The sequence below is a fragment of the Neomonachus schauinslandi genome, chromosome 4 (assembly GCF_002201575.2).
Source record: "Neomonachus schauinslandi chromosome 4, ASM220157v2, whole genome shotgun sequence".
NCBI classification, from domain to species: Eukaryota; Metazoa; Chordata; class Mammalia; order Carnivora; family Phocidae; genus Neomonachus; species Neomonachus schauinslandi.
In genome coordinates, this window is record NC_058406.1 from 148,806,089 (window position 1) to 148,825,968 (window position 19,880).

A 19,880-nucleotide genomic window follows, 5' to 3' on the forward strand; every position below is an offset into this window, starting at 1 on the left:
TTCTCAGTATACAGGATTGTACCCCACGATACAGTATGTCTATTATCCCTGGCCCCTGCCAAGTAATTACTAATAGGACCCCACGCTCTCATGACAACCAGAAATGCTCCCTCCCCCACCACATATTCAAAAAACGACTCCTAGGGGTAGCACCATCCCTATTGAGAACAACTGGCTTAGATGAATGAGGCCGGACACTTTGCATTTCAAACAAAATTGAAGTTTGGTTAGCAAGAAAAAAGGGGAATAGCTATGGAACAGGTAATTAATAGTGCCTGCCAATAGTAGGAACTGAGTCTTGCTTATTTTTCTGTCTTCTCCAAATTCTTGCACAGTTCCTGATGTGTCGTAAGTTCTCAATGAGCTTTCTTGAATTTATTGAAAGAATAATTGGAATATAAGCGATGGAAAATGGAAGCCCGGCACTGTGTGAAGTTTGAATTTAATAAAGGAAAGGATGATCTTCCTTAAGATGGTTAAAGGGCTAATCATTATAAATCTAGGCATGTTAGCAGGAGTCAGGAAGTGAGCTTTGACGTGCTGCTGTTTGTGCCAGGATTTAGAATTTCTGGTCTTCATGTCTGCGACAGGCTCTAGAATGAAGACTAAGAGTTAAATTTATATCAGTGAACCCTGATCAGCAATGGAAGGTTTAGGAGAAATATTTAAGTTTTCATGTAGGTAGTATATTCAGTCTTTAGAAGAAAAAAGTGACACAATTAAAAATCAGTGAAAGCCTCAGTCCCTAAATCCTACTCCTTCTGTCTTTCAGTGCATTCTCTTTTCATTGTGTCCCTTTCCACTTCACTTAGTCTATTCATTTTGGCATTTCTATCATAGCCTGAGACATTTTTAAACAATAATATTCCAGGAAAAATATTTAGAAATAGAAGCAAAGGATTTTGTTTTGTTTCCTCAAAATGTAAACCTATTATTAGAAAAAAATTCACAGTAGGAGAAAAGTTGGTTTTGCTTCAGTTTGCTTCCAGATTTAAGTAGAAAAGAATGAAAATGACAGTATAAAGAATTTTATCTCTTTTTATGAAAGAGATAATCTGTATCTATGGATCATGAAGACAATATATGAAAAGCAAGTCTTTCTCAAATAGTGCTCCCAAATTCCTTTGAATATATAACTTTCACTGAATTCAAAGGCATGATGCAGCATGGGTTTAAAAATAGTTGTTTAAGATTTTGAAGGGTATAATATTTAATATTTTTATAGTTTGAATTCAAGTAAAGCAACAATGACTTCAGCCTTTGTATAAAAAATAAAGAGTATTTTTAGAAAATGTGCAGTTTAAGTTTAGACATTTCAAGTGTCCTGTAATTGTTCAAGAGTGCACTAGATTTTTTTTTTTTTTTGTCAGTTAGGTTATGAGTATTTAAGAATTTTAAATGGAAGAAAATCTTGAGTGTTTTTATAAATGAATTGCATGACTAATGCACCTTTTGTAAGCATGAGTTACTTTTGCCTCAGTGAAAATTCCAAGGAATAACCAGATAGTAATAAGTAGTGGCTTGTTTGAGGATTTTGAGGAACCTTGTATGCAACCCTTGCCCTGATGTGGAATCTGGATGAATTCTCTGTGCTGAGGAGACAGGAGGTACTGATGATCAGAAATAAAAGAGCTGAGAGATGTCCATCGGTAGATGAATGAATAAAGAAGATGTGATATATACATATACAATGGAATATTACTCCGCCATCAGAAGGGACGAATACTCACCATTTACATCGACGTGGTTGGAACTGGAGGGTATTATGCTGAGTGAAGTAAGTCAATCAGAGAAAGACAATTATCATGTGGTTCACTCATATGTGAAATAAACAGGGCAGAGGACCGTAGGGGAAGGGAGGGAAAACAGAATGGGAAGACATCAGAGAGGGAGAAAAATCATGAGAGACTCTTAACTATAGGAAAAAACTGAGGGTTGCTGGAGGGGAGGTGTGTGGGGGGATGGGGTAATTGGGTGATGGGTATTAAGTAGGGCAGGTGGTGTGATGAGCACTGGGTGTTGTACTCAACTGATGGATTGTTGAATGCTACATCTGAAACTTGTGATGTCCTGTAAGTTGGCTAATTGAATTTAAATTTTAAAAAAAAGGAAAGAAATTTTCCTTCCTTTTTTCTCCTCCCTCCTTCCCTTCCTCCCCTCTTTTTCTCCCTTCCTTGCTTCCTTCCTTTTCCCGGCTGCTTGAGGGATAGGAAATGTTCTTTGTGTCCCCTATTACAGCACCCTAGGGCATTTTGCTCCATATATGTTGGAGCTTCAACAGTAGATCTCAGTCAGACTCTATTACTGCTGTATCTTCCACTATTTGCCCCCAACTACTTGCCCTTTTCTCCAGAGCCCATGTTTTGTGAAGCCTCTGTGTCTTTGCTTGGGTTGTTCCTGTGTTGGGTTACCTTTTCTTCAGTGCCACTCCCACCTTCTTCACATGCCCTTCAGTACCCTTTAAACCTCTGCTCAAGCATTGGCCACTTCATCCCCTCCTCCCCTCTGTTCTTGCAGAACCTTGAAACTGCCCTAGTTACAGGGATTTTTACATTCTGTCTTCCTGTTTATATTGGTAGCTCTTTGAGGGTGTGGATTTTCTCTCAAACATTTGCGTCTTCAGTGCTTAGTAGGTGATCGATAAATTTTTGTTAAATGATTAGAGATGAAGTTATGACCCAAACAGGATACTGTTTACAGTTAATAAAGAGGAAATGTTTGAAATGAGTAGTACTACTTGTCTTTGTTGATCCATAAAATTATTTTCTCCCTTTGCAGACTATAAAAAAAAAAACTACTACTACAGCTTGCTTAATTTTATTTCACTGAAATGATGGTGTAGGGATATTTGTATTTCTGAGCCAGGGTAGACTAAAGTCTTTCAGATCAGCAGATCCTCCCAGTGATCCCTTAGGGAACTTTGCTTGGGTCAGTGTGGAGCCAATGCTTTGTGGTAGATTAAAATGACTTCTAATGATTGCGTCATTCATGATTTTATCAAATTCTTTTGTTGGGGGAACTATTCACATGTTTATCACTAATTGTGAAAAATTATACATTTTGATTTTCCTAAAATTAGCTGTGAGCTACTAGGACTATTCCCTAGTACTAATACGAAAATATTTGGTGAGTAAATCTGTATTTGCGTTATCAAAATCCTTCTTGATTTTATACACCAAACTATTTCTACTTTTGGCCTATGTCTTTTCACACTGAGGAGGGCTGGTGTGTTTGATTCTTTCATGCAAATAAACTGGTGCCTTTGATCGTTTTTCTCATTTGAATTGACTCCAAGTCCAGAATGAATTTTTTGGTGTATGGTGACCCTATATGTATGAATCAGGAGAATATTTCCTCAAGCTGTCCTTGATTATATTGGCCTTTATTTGGCTTTATTCTGTCTCTGTATTTCTCTATTTTAATTTTTTTTTAAAGATTTTATTTATTTATTTGACAGAGAGAGACAGCAAGAACAGGAACACAAGCAGGGGTAGCGGGAGAGGGAGAAGCAGGCTTCCTGCCAAGCAGGGAGCCTGATGCGGGGCTCGATCCCAGGACTCTGGGATCATGACCTGAGCAGAAGGCAGACGCTTAACGACTGAGCCATCCAGGTGCCCCGATTTTAATTTTTATTCTAAATCTCTGTTCCTTGCTAGGAATGGATAAATTATATATTAGATTGCATTATTTGTTTTTAAATTACATATTATAAATTACGTATTATTTACAGTGTTTTTCATAAGTGGAATGTGATATAGCAATATTTTCTTCCATTTTTGTTACGTCTCCAACTAGGTACTGTTAGTAATAATTCTTATTTTCTACTGTTTATTAATTAAAACATAGCTGGGCTAATGTGCCTTCCTAAAAACAATAATAATAAAAGACTCTTGCAGTGTTCCATTGGAAAGATATATAATTACGCATTTTAGCCAAGAATTACATCAGTAATTTTCAGATTATGTTTTAGGGAAAACCAGGTTTAGAATCAACTAATATTTGTTTAGTGTTTATTTATGTCAAGTGTTTTAGGTGATTTCTCACATAGTTCTGTGCCTTTGATCTTAGTAAACTTCCTAAAGTACTAATATTACATTCAGGGAAAAACTGATCCATTGAAAGGTAACAAATCTATCATCTTTAAAATTAAACTACTTTTGGGCGCCTGGGTGGCTCAGTTGGTTAAGCGACTGCCTTCGGCTCAGGTCATGATCCTGGAGTCCCTGGATCGAGTCCCGCATCGGGCTCCCTGCTCAGCAAGGAGCCTGCTTCTCCCTCTGACCCTCCCCCCTCTCATGTGCTCTCTCTCTCTCATTCTCTCTGTCTCAAATAAATAAAAAAAAAATAAAATAAAAAAAAATTAAATTAAATTAAACTACTTTTAAAAATAAGTATTTATTGCATTTGTGGGATTGAAGATAAAGTGTAGTTAAGTTATTAAGAACAACACTCACAGATACTGGTTTATGTTTTAAAGTAATTGCATCATTTTTTAGTGTCAAAATGAATTTAACTGACCATGCTAGCAGGCATTAGGAATTAATATCAAAATGGCATGTTTTCTATTAATTCAACTGACATGTATGCAAAAAGATGTAAAGATGTTAGATGCAGGCACTTGTTTTCTGAACATATCTTCTAACCAGAATGTAGCCTACAGATGATGTCCCAGTGTCCTCTGAAAGCGGTCCCTTCTTCTCTGCCTGTGGAGCCATTACTTGAGTCTGTCTTGAGATGTCATGTCTTCTCTATAGCTTTTCGTGATTTCTTTTGTTCTTCTCTGTGTTCCAGTGCTAGTCTGTATATGAGACTGTTTGGGTACATATTTTTTGTTATAGTTATTTGCTTCTCAGACTGCATTTGGGTGTCCTTCATTGAATTTCTATTATATGTAAATGCATACAGTTTCCTATAAGAAAACAATTCATACTCTTCCGGGATGTCTGCACTAGTTGGTCCAGTTACCTGTTTGATTGTACTTGCTGGTTTATCTGCTACCTAGGAATCACAGCACAGGCCCTGTTTCTGCAAAACAAGGGTATGGACTAGGGATTCCTAAGCTCTTCTGTATCTCCACAATAGTGCCATTGTATGATTCTAATCCATCACTAGAAATGTATTATGAAATAGTTAATATTTAAGGGATGCTTAGAGAATTTTTAATGAGAAGTAGATACTTGTAGTTAGTGTTAATCGATAGAAGTGTTATTAACCTTTTCTTCTTTTTTTTTGAAAGAATGTACTTTGAAGAATAAATTACAATCTGGTGAGATATTTTCATGGTTTAATAAAATTTAGCTTTTAAAAACAAGCATCAGTAATGTTGACTATAGAAACCAAGAACCTTGCATATAGTTACAATAAAAAGGAGAACAACATCAATGTACAGTTTTCATAATTTTTCAAAATATTTTAAATATGAGAGTAAGTTCTTATTCCTTCAGTTTCTTTGTAAAGGAGGCAAGACAAGTACTCTAAGATCTAGAGAGATTAAGGGCTCATTCATTCCTTAAATGAAAATGTACTGAGCATTTACACATGGGTACAATGATTGAAGGTACAATGATGAATAATTTACCCTACTTGACTTCAAGAGTAGGAGAGATAAATTCATAAACAAATATATTAGTTGATAATATTGTCAATTATGGTAGAAGCATGGAAAATGGTGCACATAACTCTGGAGTGTGTTTGGTGAGACTCCACAGAAGAGGTGATTTTTAAAGGATTTTCATTAAAGAATGAGTGGAGATTTGCCAGAAGAAGAGGAATAAAGTGAGGAGAAGGGTCTTGCAGGAAAAAAGAAGGAAAATATGTAGAGATCCAGAGTTATGAAAGAGCCTGGGTATTGGAATAACAGTGTCAAGTTCAATGCAGCTAGAGCATTACTGTCCAATATAAATATAAATATGTAAGTTAAAAATTTCAAATTTCATATGGAAACATAAACAGGTGAGTAATATATTTTATTTAACCTAATACATCTGAAATATTTATTTTTTTCATACTTAACTATGAAGTATTCGATTTTAAAGATTAAATCAGGTCTGTATTTTACACTTAGAAAACATCTCAATTTGGGCTAGCCACAGTATCTAGAAGCTTCCCTAAGATTTTGTGTGTGTGTGTGTGTGTGTTTGTGTGTGTGTTTAAGAGAGAAAGAGAGGAAAAGGGTAAGGGAGAAAGAATGAGAAAAAGAATGAAAACCTTTGTGGGGTGCCTGGGTGGCTCAGTTGGTTAAGCATCCGACTCTTGATTTCAGATCAGGTCATTATCTCAGGGTTCTGAGATCAAGCCTGGTGTTGGGCTCTGTGCTGAGTATGGAGCCTGCTTAAGATTCTCCCTCTCTCCCCGCTCTTGTGCTCTCTCTCCCTTTCTCTCTCAAAACAAAACAAAAACTAAAAAAAGAATGAAAACATTTGTGTGCTGTAGAGGGGGAAATGGAGAGATGAGGCTGTGGTTGTTGTTGGAACATATTTTGAAAGGCCTTGTATACTGGCTGAATTTGGAATTTATCCCTATAATATAGTAGCTTATGACTGTGATTCTCAAATTATCTTTGGTGAAAGGCCAGTTTTTAAAATTTCAAATTTGTTGCAGACTGATACTTTTGCAAAATAGAACAGCAGTGAATTAGAAAAATGAAATAAAAAAGACATACAAAGAGAAGCACCATTTTTTAATCATTAGATTTGACAAATGTACAATTATTTAGTTAGTTGTTTATAAAGATGTCTAAGTTAATGCTATCCAATAGAACTTTTTATGATGATGGAAATGTTATGTCTGTGTTGCCCAATATGGTAGCCACTAGCCACATGGGGGTATTAAGCATTTGAAATGGGGCTAGTATGACTGAAAAACTAAACATTTTATTTAGTTTAAATCAATTTAAATTGAAATAACTACATGAGGCTATTGTCTACTTTGTTGCACAGCACTGGATAGGTTTACTCTTAGCTTCTGTATCTACTGTAGACTACTGAAAACTAGCTGTGGACTGGCCTTGGTCCTCAGACCATACTTTAAGTAGCATTGTTTAGAGTATGGACTGTAGAGTGAGAAAGCCTTTGTGTGTCTGTGGCAAGTCACTTAATTCTCTTGCTACTCCAGGATCCTCATTTATAAAACAAAAGTTACTACTTTTTGAAGAAACTAACTCATAGAGTTGTTGTGAGGATTAAATGTGTAGCAGGTGGAATTAGGGAAAGCACCAAGAAAAGATGATATTTGTAGGGGCCTCAATGGATGAGTTCAATAGACAGAGAGGAAAGAGCCTATTAGGTACAGGGAACTCTAAAACCCATTTGGATAATATTCTATTTAGAGGGAGGGGCTGCAGACAGTATGGTTTTAACCCTGTCACTGCTACCACACTGCTAACACTCTCTCTCTTTCCTAGTTGTCTTATTTTAACCTTTTAGCATAGCTTAAACTGGATCACTAGGTAACATGTGATTCTGTGGTTTTAGTAAATACTGTGTATTCAGCCAATCATTGTCTCTTTATACTTCTTCATTCCTGGGAGTTATGGTGCCTGAAGTTGATGGTTGAAGTTGGGCAGTGGTTCAGAAGGGAAGGGGACTCCTGTTTGAAAAGCATTCCCTGGGTTATGGCAGATAGCTGTGAGATTCTTACCCCTAAAACATGTTTTTTACTTATATAGATTATTTTAGGAAGAAAACCAACTGGAAGAATCAATGAAGTTCCTTCTTTTCATATCTGTTGGTGTTGTTCACCTTTTCTCCCTGAATTCTGGGAAAGCGATATATAAGAATGACATCTCTCAGAGGACTTTTCAAGAAGTAAAAGAAGAAATAGCCCACTATGGAGATGTTGCTAAAGCAATCATCAACCTTGCTGTTTATGGTATAGCCCGGAACAGATCCTATGAGCGATTGGCACTTCTGGTTGATACTGTTGGACCCAGACCAAGTGGCTCCAAGAGCCTGGAAAAAGCCATCCAAATCATGTATCAGAACCTGCAGGAAGATGGGCTGGAGAATGTCCACTTGGAGCCGGTCAAAATACCCCACTGGGAAAGGGGAGAAGAATCTGCTGTGATGCTGGAGCCAAGGATTCACAAGATAGCTATTTTGGGTCTTGGTAGCAGCATTGGGACTCCCCCAGAAGGTATCTTTTGTCTTTTCAAGTCAATTTGCTGTGTACGGTGTTAAACTAGTGTCATGGGACATAGTTGATTACAGTATGCATGATTCATATTATAATTTAGGTGATAAGAAGGATGATAGAATCATTTCTCATTCCATTGGCTTAATGAGTTTTCTACTCTTATATTTGTTATTCTTCCTTTTTCCTTTCCTCCCTTTCTTTCTTCTATTTCTTTCTGAAAGAAAGTTTATTGGGTAGTGTCACTTTTTAAATGAAGATCTACAACAATTGATCCATGATATTTATCAGCCCTATCACTTAGTAACTTGTAGCTAGTATAACATTAGTTTCATTCTGTGGAGCATTGAGATAAATGTGTATAGGATGGAAAAACTATAATTTCCTCCAAGCAGCCTCAATGTACAGAAATTTTTAGAATTAATGAAATGGGGAACAGATCTTTACACATGGAATTGATTTGGGTTAATTATTTTTATAGAACCAGAGGCCTCAAATGCAAGGAATTATCCAGGGTGAATTTCTACCTTAACTTATCAGCACCCTAGTTCAGCTTCATCAGACAATATAAATGACTAGATCAGGGATATATAACTGGTCACTAGTGAGCTGTGAATCAGTCTTGGACTATTCATGGACTGTTTTCCTATGGACTGTTCATATATTCATGGACTATTTTCCCATGGCAGAGAAACTATTTTATAGAAGCTAATTCTGCATGGAGCACTGAATGTTATGCACAAACAATGAATCATGGAACATGACATCAAAAACTAATGATGTAATGTATGGTGATTAACATAACAATAAAAAATTAAAAAAAAAAAAGAAGCTAGTTGACATTCTCTAAAAAGTTTATAGAAAGTTCTGACCTTCTCTAATGCCAAAAGAAAGACCCAGTATAGAAGTAGATGGTCAGTTTTTTTTTTTTTTTAAATCTTTTTTGAGGTATAATTCACATACCATAATATTCACTCATTTAAAATTTACAATTCAGTGGTTTTTAGTATATTCACAGAATTGTGCCTCTACTGCTACGATCTAATTGTAGAACATTTTCATTGCCCTAAAAAGAAACTTCATACTCCTTAGTAATTCCTTTGTATCCCTCCTGTACCTCTCTCCTAAGCCCAAGGCAACCACTAATTTTCTTTCTATCTTTATGGATTTGCCTATTCTAAATATTTCACATGAACAGAATAATATACTGTGTGGTCTTTTGTGACTGGCTTTTTTCATGTAGTGTAATGTTTTCCAGGTTTATCCATGTTGTAGCATGAATCAGTACTTAATTCATTTTTTTTTTTTTTTAAGATTTTATTTATTTGACAGAGAGAGACACAGCGAGAGAGGGAACACAGGCAGGGGGAGTGGGAGAGGGAGACGCAGGCTTCCCGCCGAGCAGGGAGCCCGATGTGGGGCTCGATCCCAGGACCCTGGGATCGTGACCTGAGCCGAAGGCAGACGCTTAACGACTGAGCCACCCAGGCGTCCTAATTCATTTTTATTATTGAATAATATTCCATTTTATGAATTTACCACATTTTATCTATCCATCAGTTGATGGACATTTGTTTTTTCTTATCATTTGCTATTGTGAATAACACTGCTAAAAACCTTCATGCATAAGTTTTTGTATGGATGTATGTTTTCATTTCTCTTGGGTATATACCAATGAGTGGAATTGCTGGGTCATACAGTAACTCTATGATTAACTTTTTGAGGAATTGCCATACTCTTTTCCAAAGTGACTGTACCACTTTACATTTCCAGGAGTGTATTCCAATTTTTATACATACTTCTCAATATTTGTTATTGTCTGTCCTTTTGGTTATGGCTATCCTGGTGGGTGTGAAGGGATATCTCATTGTGGTTATGATTTCCATTTCCTTAATGATTAATGATGTTGAGCATCTTTCCATGTTCTTATTGGCCAGTTGTGTATCTTCTTTGGAGAAATATTCAAATCCTTTGCCCAATTTTTAATTATGCTATTATTATTGAGTTGTAAAATATCTTTATGTACTCTGGATACAAGTCTCTTATTAGATGTATGATTTATTAATATTCTCTCCCATTCTGTGGATTCTCCTTTCACTTTATTGATGGTAGTATTGCTGCAGAAAAGTTTTTACTTTGATCTAGCACAACCTATCTAAATTTTTTTTGTTGTTGCTTGTGCTTTTCGTGTTATATCTAAGAAACCTTTGCCTAAACCAAAACCTTTGCCTAAATCTCTGCCTAAACCTTTGCTTTTCATGTTATATCTAAGAAACCTTTGCCTAAACAAAGATTTATTCCTATATTTTCTTCTAAGAGCTTTATAGTTTTAGCTCTTACAGTTAGATCTGTGAATTAATTTTCATATATGGTCAGGTAATCCAATCTTCATCCTTCTGCATGTGGTCATTCAGTTGTCTCAGCATCATCTATTGAAAAGACTATTCTTTCCTCATTGAATTGGGTGTATTACATTAATGGATTTTCAGATTTTAAACCAACTTTGCATTCCTGGGATAAATTCCACTTGGTTATAACATAAATTTTTTTTTATATATTACTGAATTCATTTTGCCACTATTATGTAGAGTAGTTTTACATCTATACTCATAAGGGATATTGTTCTGTAGTTTTATTTTGTGTGTGTGTGTGATGACTTCATCTGGTTTGGTATCAGGGTAATTCTATACTCAAATAATTGGTTGGAAAGTACTACCTGGTATTTTATTCTTTGGAAGAATTTGTGACAGTTTGGTATTAATTCTTTAAGTTTTTGGTAGAATGCACAAGCTATCTGGTCCTGGGATTTTCTTTGTGGGAAGATTGTTAAGTATTAATTTAATATCTTTCTTTGTTATAGATCTATTCATATTTTCTATTCTCAAGTCAATTTTAGTAGTTTGTGTCTTTCTAGGAATTTATTCATTTTGCCTAAATTGTGTAGTTTGTTGGCATATGGTTATTTACAGTATTTCCTTATAAGTATTTTTATTTTTGTGAGGACAAGGATCCAAATTACTGTTTGGTGTCACTTGTTTTCAGCCTGAAGAATTCCCTTCATTTTTTTTTTTCAAAGCAGGTCTGTTAGCAGAAAATTCTCCAACCTTTCATCCATTCTTACCTATTTATTTAATTTTCATTTTTGAAACATAGTTCTACTGGATATAAGATTCTTGGTTAACAATTTTTTACTTTCAGCACTTTGAATTTGTCATCCATTGTCCTTTGGTCTCTGCTGCTTCTGATGAGAAGTCCCTTGTTAATATTATTGGGATTCCCTTGTATGTGATGAGTCATTTTGCTCTTACCGATTTTCTTTTTATTTGTGGTTTTCATAATTTTGATTCTGATGTACCTAGGTGTCAATGTCTTTGCTTTTTTCTTGCTTGGAGGTTGTTGAGCTTCATGGATGTATCTAGTGTTTTTTATCAATTTGGGAAGTTTTCAACTGTTATTTCTATGAAGATTTTTCTACCCTTTTTTGCTCTTCTGGGCCTTCCACTGTGAGTATGTGGGTGCAATTAATGGTGTTCCACATTATTCTGAGGTTCTGCTCATTTTTCTTCCCCTTTTTTTCTCTCTATTCTTTATGTTATATAACCTGTATCAATCTATCATCAAGTTCATGGATTGTTTCTTTTGCTAGTTTAAATACATGGTTGAGTCCTTTACTGATTTTTTCTTTTCAGTTATTATAATTTTCAGCTCCAGAATTTTTTTCCTGCAATTTTTATCTCTTTATTGGTATTCTTTATTTGCTAAGACATTGTCATCATACTTTTCTTTAATTCTTTAAGTATGGTTTCCTTTAGTTCCTTGAACATACTAATAAAAGCTGCTTTGAAGTCTTTTTCTCATATATCCTACAACTGAGCCCCATCAAAGGCAGTTTCTAAGGCCTGATTTTTATCCTATGTATTGGTCACACTTTTGTATTCCTTTTCATGTCTCATAATTTTTTTTTGTTGAAAACTAAACATTTAAAATAATATATTCTAGCAACTCTCGATACTGATTCTCCCTTTCCCTCTCCTGCCTGCTGAAAGTTGATGTTGTTTTTGTTGTTTGCTTTGCCCTTTATTTGTTTAATGATTTGGTTGTACTAACTCTGTGAAGTCTGTTTCTCTCACAGTGTACAGATTCTAATGTCCATGTTTAGAGTGCTTTTTTCCCCTCCTTTTTTAACTTTTAGTATGGCTCACTAGGAGTCAGCCCTGGATCCCCATAAACTAATTATTGGTTAAAGGTTGTGCACAGAGCTCATTAGTCGGTTATATTTTTCCCCTTTACTGTTAGATGTACACATGGCTAGGGGGCTGTTATTAAAACTTAAAGAGTTTATGTTTTTGCCCCAAGTTCAGCTACAGCCTAGTAACTTGGAAGTTCTTTCTACCATCAACCTTGAGAGGGTACAGCCTAGGGCATGTACATACCCTTCCAACTTGCTAGGATCCAAGTGATTTTATTATTATCTTGTTTAACAATATTTTCCTCCGTATCAGAATAACTTATTTTTCAGATTGCATTTGGTCAGTTTGTGCGTAAGCCTCTTATGCCAGTGAAGCTTCTCCCCTTTGTTGATGGATCTGTGTGCAGCTTGGGAAGGGTTTTCAATCTGACCTATGTCCTGTTTTAATTGTTCCTGAATAGGAATATGTACATAGCTTTTCCAGTCACCAGGGTTTACTGTGATCCCAAGAGGGCTTTTCTTGGTTGTTTCTTTTTTTGATTCTTTCTGTTAAACTTTGGATTGCTCTGCCATTTTGCTTGGTACTGGCAGTATCATGAAGCTTCTAGTGCTCCTTTAATTGTCTTCTACCAAGTTCTCCATTGTTTTCAACAACACTCTTAGGAATGGAATTCTCTGTGTTCCACTCCAAATATAGCCACTATCCTGGGTAAGAACTGCAAAGCTCTTCCTTTTGTTTGCTTGCCTCTTTGCTAGGAGAACCTTGCTACTTCCCAGGAACTAGGCACAGTGATAATGGCCTTTTTCTCCCAGAGTGATATCCTTAGCAGGTGCTAGAAGGGGAGGGTGGTAGCTCCTGGTCTTCTCAGCTTACCTCTCCCAGCGTGGGACCTCTGCCTATGAGTAAGCTGATAGACAGAGGTGATCAGGATCCAAGTACTATTGGTGGCTATACTTAAGGTAGGATTTCTACCATATGAGTTGGGGCTGGGTAGAGGAATAGAGCCTCAGCCTTTTTGGAGTGGAGTGCCCATAATAGTGTTTTTGTAACATGGAGCTGGGATGGGAGAAGGAAGCAGGCCACAGCCCAAATGCTATAGACTCTCATTATTCTCAGATTTAGTAGTTTTTCTTTTTTTAAAAATTTTTTTTAAGATTTTATTTATTTATTTATTTATTTGAGAGAGAGAGCGCAAGAGGGGGTAGGGTTAGAGGGAGAAGCAGACTCCCCGCCGAGCGGGGAGCCCAATGTGGGACTCGATCCCGGGACTCCGGGATCATGACCTGAGCCGAAGGCAGTTGCTTAACCAACTGAGCCACCCAGGCGCCCTAGTAGTTTTTCTTGAATGAACGTTTCTCCATTTGCTTTAGATCCTTAAGACAATTTTGAAAGACTTTAAGTGATTTTTTAAAAAATGATTTTTCTCAGTTAAATGTTTTGTAGAGGACAGATCTGCGAAGTTTTCCACTCCACCATTCTGGAAGTAACACTGGGATAGTCTGTTTTGATTTCTCTGAGGCTGCATGAATAGGTGACCTCTGAGGTTTTAGGGGAACCCCTCAGCTTGGATTCTATAGTGTCAACCAGGAGTTTTGTTTAGTTGCCTCTGTTATGCAATAACCTGTGTTAGGCACCAGATTATGTATAACTTCTTCTTCCTTTTTAAGTCTTTCCAACTATCTTAAAAGGTCTAGCTTTTTTTTCTACAGATGAGAAAACCAGACTCCAAGAGGTGAGATAGTTTGCCTATGGTCATACAACCAGTGAGAGGCCAACTGTCAAACTCCAGAATCTGTGCTTTTAGTTGTTAGACTATATTGCCTCACATACAGATACTTTAACGTTATTTTCATTTATATAAGGTTTCCCTTTTTAGCCATCTGACTGAAACAGATCTGTCTCAAAAGCTGCTGATACCCCTACTGTGGCAGCAGAATATATTGGTGTCTGCACCTTCTTTTTGGACATGTTTTCTCATTCCTCTTTCTTTCTTATCTTCATTTCTCATTCTGTGGCTGGGCCTGATCTTCCTTGGCTATCTGCCTGGTATTGAAAACTAAGCCAAGTTACTGATTGCTCCTGGGGCCTTCAAAACCCAGGGGAAGTGATTTTCCTCACTAGAATCTATTGTAGTGTTCCAAGACTCACTTTCACCCCACTCCTTATTCCATGGGGCTCAGAGTAGATAAACAGTTGTCTGGCAACTGGGCTATTTTGAGCTCTGAGGACACTGGAGAGTTAGACTAAACCAGGTATGGAAAAATTCCCACAGGAGATAGTGAGAAGTCAACATAAAGGGATCTCCATTTGCAGGTAGTGTGGTGCAGAACTCATCTCTTAGGAAACCCATGTTGTGTCCTTGGTTTAGCCACCTACTAGTTGTGTGACCTTGGTCCAATCTTTTAATCTCTATGGACTTTAATTTTGTCACCTGTAAAATGAGAGATGGCTGACATTTGAATCTGTAAGTTTTCTTCCAGATTGAAAAGGTTGTGATTTTTATGAGAATCCACAAGGGATCAGTGAAGCTAAAGTTCATGAGAGCAGGGGTTCTCCAGGCATATGCTATGGAGCAGATTCCTTATATAACCAGAGTTGATTTTTTTTTAACCATCCAATTCCAGAGTTTAGTATTACAGTGTTTGTTAATTTATTTGCATTTCAGGGTTAGGGCTCTCTGAGTTATCTATGGAGAATTGGAAGAAGACAGATGCAAGTTGGCCAAGTAAGATGAAGATGCTGAGCAAAACTTAGAAGTAAGACAGGGCAAAAGTATAATTTCAAATCAACCCTGAGACAGCATAGCAGACATAAGATTTAAATGGACTGGGTGAAAGAATGAGAATCAGCAGCCAAATCCAAGAAAGGCTGATAAATGGGCAAGAAAGAGGAACTTGGGCAGAGTGTTGTTAACCCTTCCTCAGTAGACATAACTTGGTAGGTCTTATTATATAGTCTCTGAACCCCAAACAGCAGATCATTGAGTACTTATTAGTCCTCTATGGAGACTGGCATCTCTGTAGAGGTATTGGGCTTTCCCAAAATATTTTTTGTTGCAAATTGTATTGGGAGCTCCTGGGAGTCCTGAAAAGCTGGACTGAATCTTATCCATCTCTCTATCCTCAGCACCATACTTAGTGCTTATTAGCTGTTCATTCAATGTTTGAGGAACAGTGAATTATTTTAGGTAGGTCTTTCCTTAGAATGTTAGTCGCTTGTAATAATAAAAAAATAGTGGTTCCTTCTGTCTATTGATGATGTTGTTGACCCATCATAATTTGCTTAGATTTTTCTGATTATAAAATCAGTACTTGCTCATTGTAGGAACATGTACATAAATATAAAAGTAATAAAAATTGTCTGTGATCTTTTCTACCAGAATCATTGCTAACATTTAAATTTTTCTCTCTAATTTTTCCGTATGCATATATATTTTTGTTTTATTTTATTTATTTTTTTAAAAGATTTATTTATTTATGTTAGAGAGAGAGAGTGTGTGTCTTTGTGCACATGTGAGCAGGAGGGGGCAGAGGGAGAGGGAGAGGAAGAGATCTCAAGCAGACTCCCTGATGAGCACGGAACTAATGCGGGCTCAGTCTCATGACCCTGAGATTGTGACCTGAGTCAAAACGAAGGGTCAGATGCTTAACCAACTGAGCCATCCAGGCACCCCATATTTTTGTTTTATAAATTTGAGATGAAACTGTATATATTTGTGTCCTTTTATGCCTATATCATGGACATTTACCACATACTAATAAATATCCTTTGGAATAAATTTTAATAGTTACAAAATACAAATATACAATAAATAACATAACCAAAACCCTCTTTTTGGAATCTTGGTTATTTCTTTCTTCCTTTTTTTCTATTGTTTCAAATAACATAGCTATACAAATCCTTTAATACAGAAGTAAGGATAGCTTTTTAAAGGAGAGATTTTTATGTTTTTGATGAATATCATAAAGAGGAATGATTGGGATATTCTAGGGAGTCTTAAGAGGGTGGCAAAAAATGACTTTGAAACTGCTCCTATAGATATAAAAAATGGAAATAAATTCTTTTTTATTTTATTTTATTTTTAAAGATTTTATTTATTTATTTGAGACAGAGAGAATGAGAGAGACAGAGAGCACATGAGAGGGGGGAGGGTCAGAGGGAGAAGCAGGCTCCCCGCCAAGCAGGGAGCCCGATGCGGGACTCGATCCCGGGACTCCAGGATCATGACCTGAGCCGAAGGCAGTCGCTTAACCAACTGAGCCACCCAGGCGCCCTGGAAATAAATTCTTAAAAGCCATTTTTTCTGTCCAAATATTTTTAATTATGTAAAATGTTAATATAATAGAATTTATATATCATTATAATATAAATTTATGATACAATGTAAATAGTATATTTAATTATTCAAAATTTTAATATAAATACTGATATTTTTAGGCTCTTGATATATTTGTTAAATTGTTTTCCAGAAAAGTATACTCATCTACTCTCCTGTCAGCAGTTCATCTTTTTTTTTTTTTTTTTAAGATTTTATTTATTTATTTGACAAAGAGAGTGGGAACACAAGCAGGGGAGTGGGAGAGGGAGAAGCAGGCTTCCTGCTGAGCGGGAAGCCCGATGTGGGACTCGATGTGGGACTCGATCCCAGGACCCTGGGATCATGACCTGAGCCGAAGGCAGACGCTTAACTACAGAGCCACCCAGGCGCCCTGTCTGCAATTCATCTTAATATCCTAATCCCTGTGCCTTCATATGCATTAGGTAATTTTTTCTAATCTTTGCCATTTTGATTGGCTTAAAATGATATTTCACTATTATTTAATTTTGTACTTCTTTGCTTATTGGTGAAACTAATATTTTCATTTATTTATTGGTTACTTGTATTTTTCTTCTTTAAATTATCTGTGAATATCCCTTGCCTACTTTTCTATTGGTACTTTAAAGATTTTCTAATTGATGTATAGGAACTCATTACATAATAAAGATTTAAATTCTTTGTTGTCACCTGATTCAAATTGAGTTTTTGAAGCTGTTGAAACAATTTGTATAGATTATCTCCTTTTTCATTTCTTCTTAAGAACTTATTTATTCTCATTTTTGAAGAAGGCTGGCTGTCCCTTCAGCCAGCCCTAGTTAAAAGACTGTAAAACAGCAAAATTGACTAATTTATGCTCCCTTTGCCCTATCAGAGTGCTCCAAGAAACTGAGTTCTTTAGCTCAGTCTACACAGACTTTGGAACATCAACCTCCTGGTTTGCATACTGGTGGGTGACTTGCTCTTGAAACGCTTAAGAAACTTAAGAATGCAGTCAACCCAGACTTAGATTTTAGGCTGAGTGTGCTGATTGGTACTTCTGCTGGGTCATGTCAAAGTATGTGTACCTCATGACTTCATGGAGATGATTTAGGATTGGGAGGAAGAGAGGTAGAGATAACACTACACTGGGCTTAATGTGTAGAATTGACTAGCAGTTAATGTTTAGTTGTGGAACTACTCTAACTGGGTTTAAATTTAAAGCACATATGGGTATATTATAGGATTTTAAATTGTTTTCAGAATTATTGGGAAAGCTCATAATGCAGACTTGCTCATAACTTGAGCTTTTCAGGAGTGAATTTGAGAACCATTCTGTAGAACCAGGCTACCAAGACGCTATTGCTTTTCTTAGATTAAGCAATGGCTTTTATCAGAAATTTGCTGTAGGAAATCCAGACATTACTACAATTGTGCTTGCCTCTGAAATAGTAGAAGCAGTAGAAAGAAGCCTCCACCTAATTCTGCCTTCCAGATCTTGTTCAAGCGCATAAAATTGGTGACACTTAAATTACTTCTAGAACTCTAGCTGTAGGAAGAAATTTAGATTTTTAGGTTTCTAGTCTTTATATATAGAAAAACCCATTTAAAGGAAGTTGGAGGGACACCTGCATGGCTCAGTGGATTAAGCACCTGCCTTTGGCTCAGGTCATGATTTCAGGGTTCTGGGATCGAGTTCTTTATCAGGCTCCTTGCTCAGGGGGGAGCCTGCTTCTCCCTCTGCCTGCCGCTCCCCCTGCTTTGCTCTCTCTCTCTGACAAAGAAATAAAATCTTTAAAAAAATAAAAAACTTCTTTATAAAAATTAAATAAATAAATAAATAAATAAATAAATAAATAAATAAAGTTGGAATGTCTGTTGAATGCCAATTGTCCATATCTAACACGATGCTCATTTCATTATGCCTCTTTGGTAACAATATGATATGAATTTTTTTTGCATAAATAAATAAACAAGTAAAAAAAAAGATACCCATTGATTATATGGGTATCTTAATAACATAATAACCACCAATAGCAATTTGGTCCTCAGTAGCAAATGAATTGTAGTGGCTTTAAAAGGACTAAAAAGATTATAAGGAGAGTAATTATGAAAAAATGGAGGGGGCATATATCCCTGGGCATGCTGATGGATTGAAGAGAAATGTTCTAGGCTGATTGTCAGGTTTGCCATATAAATTAAAGTGGGTTCTCTCCGTCATCTTTTCTACTGTTTCCTTTTGGATGCTTCTCTTTCCTAGGCCTCATCTTAAATGTTGGTGTTTTTCAAAGGCTTCTGCCTATAAACATTGTCTTTAAGTAATATGATCCAGTCCCATGGGTTTAGGTACCACCTATATACTTATGACTTTTAACTGTACATATATGTGCTTGATGTCTATCTGCAGTTCCAACAACTACTGGATGTTCTACAAGTCCCACAAACTCATCATCCTATCACCCTTTGTTTCTCATATTTGTTAATGATGTTATCATACACCCAGGCAGCCATGCTTGGAGCTTAAATCTAATGTCTGAGATGGTATCTTGCTTTCATGTTTTTATTCTCTGCCTGGAATGCCCATATTTAAGGATTCAGCTCAAATGCCTCTTCTATGGAGACTTCTATGCTTGCTCATCCCCAAACAAGTATTGACCTCTTTCTCCCTTCTGTTTTTCCTGTACCCTATATATGCTTATATCATAAGCATTTCTCTGCTAGATAATAAGCCTCTTAGACTTAGAGATCCCAGTTTCAGTGGTTCTCAACTGGGGGCAGTTTTGCTCCCCAGGGGAAATTTGGCAATATCTGGACACATTTTTGATAGTTGTGACTGAGACAGGGTACTGCTTCCCTTCAATGGGTAGAGGCCAGGAATATTGCCAAACATCCCATAATGTACAGAAGAGGCCTCTTTTCCCCCTCAACAAGTAGTTATCCATTCCAAAGTGCCAATAGTGTTGAAGTTGAGAAACTTTGTCCTATTCCTTAGCATGATGTCTCATGCACAGAAAAGTTTCAAGAAACATTAGCTGAATGAATTAAGTCTTTCCATTTATCTTGTTCCAACATTTAGTTGGTCACCAAGTCTTAAATGACTCCTTTTTTCCATCCTCACTGTAGCATCAGAGTTCAGGACCTAACATCTCCTGACTAGTGTTATAATCATCTCCTAATTGATTCTCCTGACCCCGGTCTCATTTTGATCCATTTCAATACCACTGCTTCAGTTGTCTTTGTAAAATATGGATCTCATTATACCACTC

The 19,880-nt window shown here is 36.5% G+C and overlaps 1 protein-coding gene across 1 annotated transcript in view; it reads left to right on the top strand.

Moving 5' to 3' along the window:
* CPQ (carboxypeptidase Q) overlaps window positions 1-19,880 on the top strand; it is a 451,472-nt gene that overhangs the window by 94,435 nt on the left and 337,157 nt on the right. Inside the window, exon 2 of the mRNA XM_021688259.1 lies at window positions 7,667-8,133. Coding sequence (XP_021543934.1) covers window positions 7,701-8,133 — 433 coding nt within the window. The 5' untranslated portion in view covers window positions 7,667-7,700. The remainder of the gene's footprint in view (window positions 1-7,666; window positions 8,134-19,880) is intronic.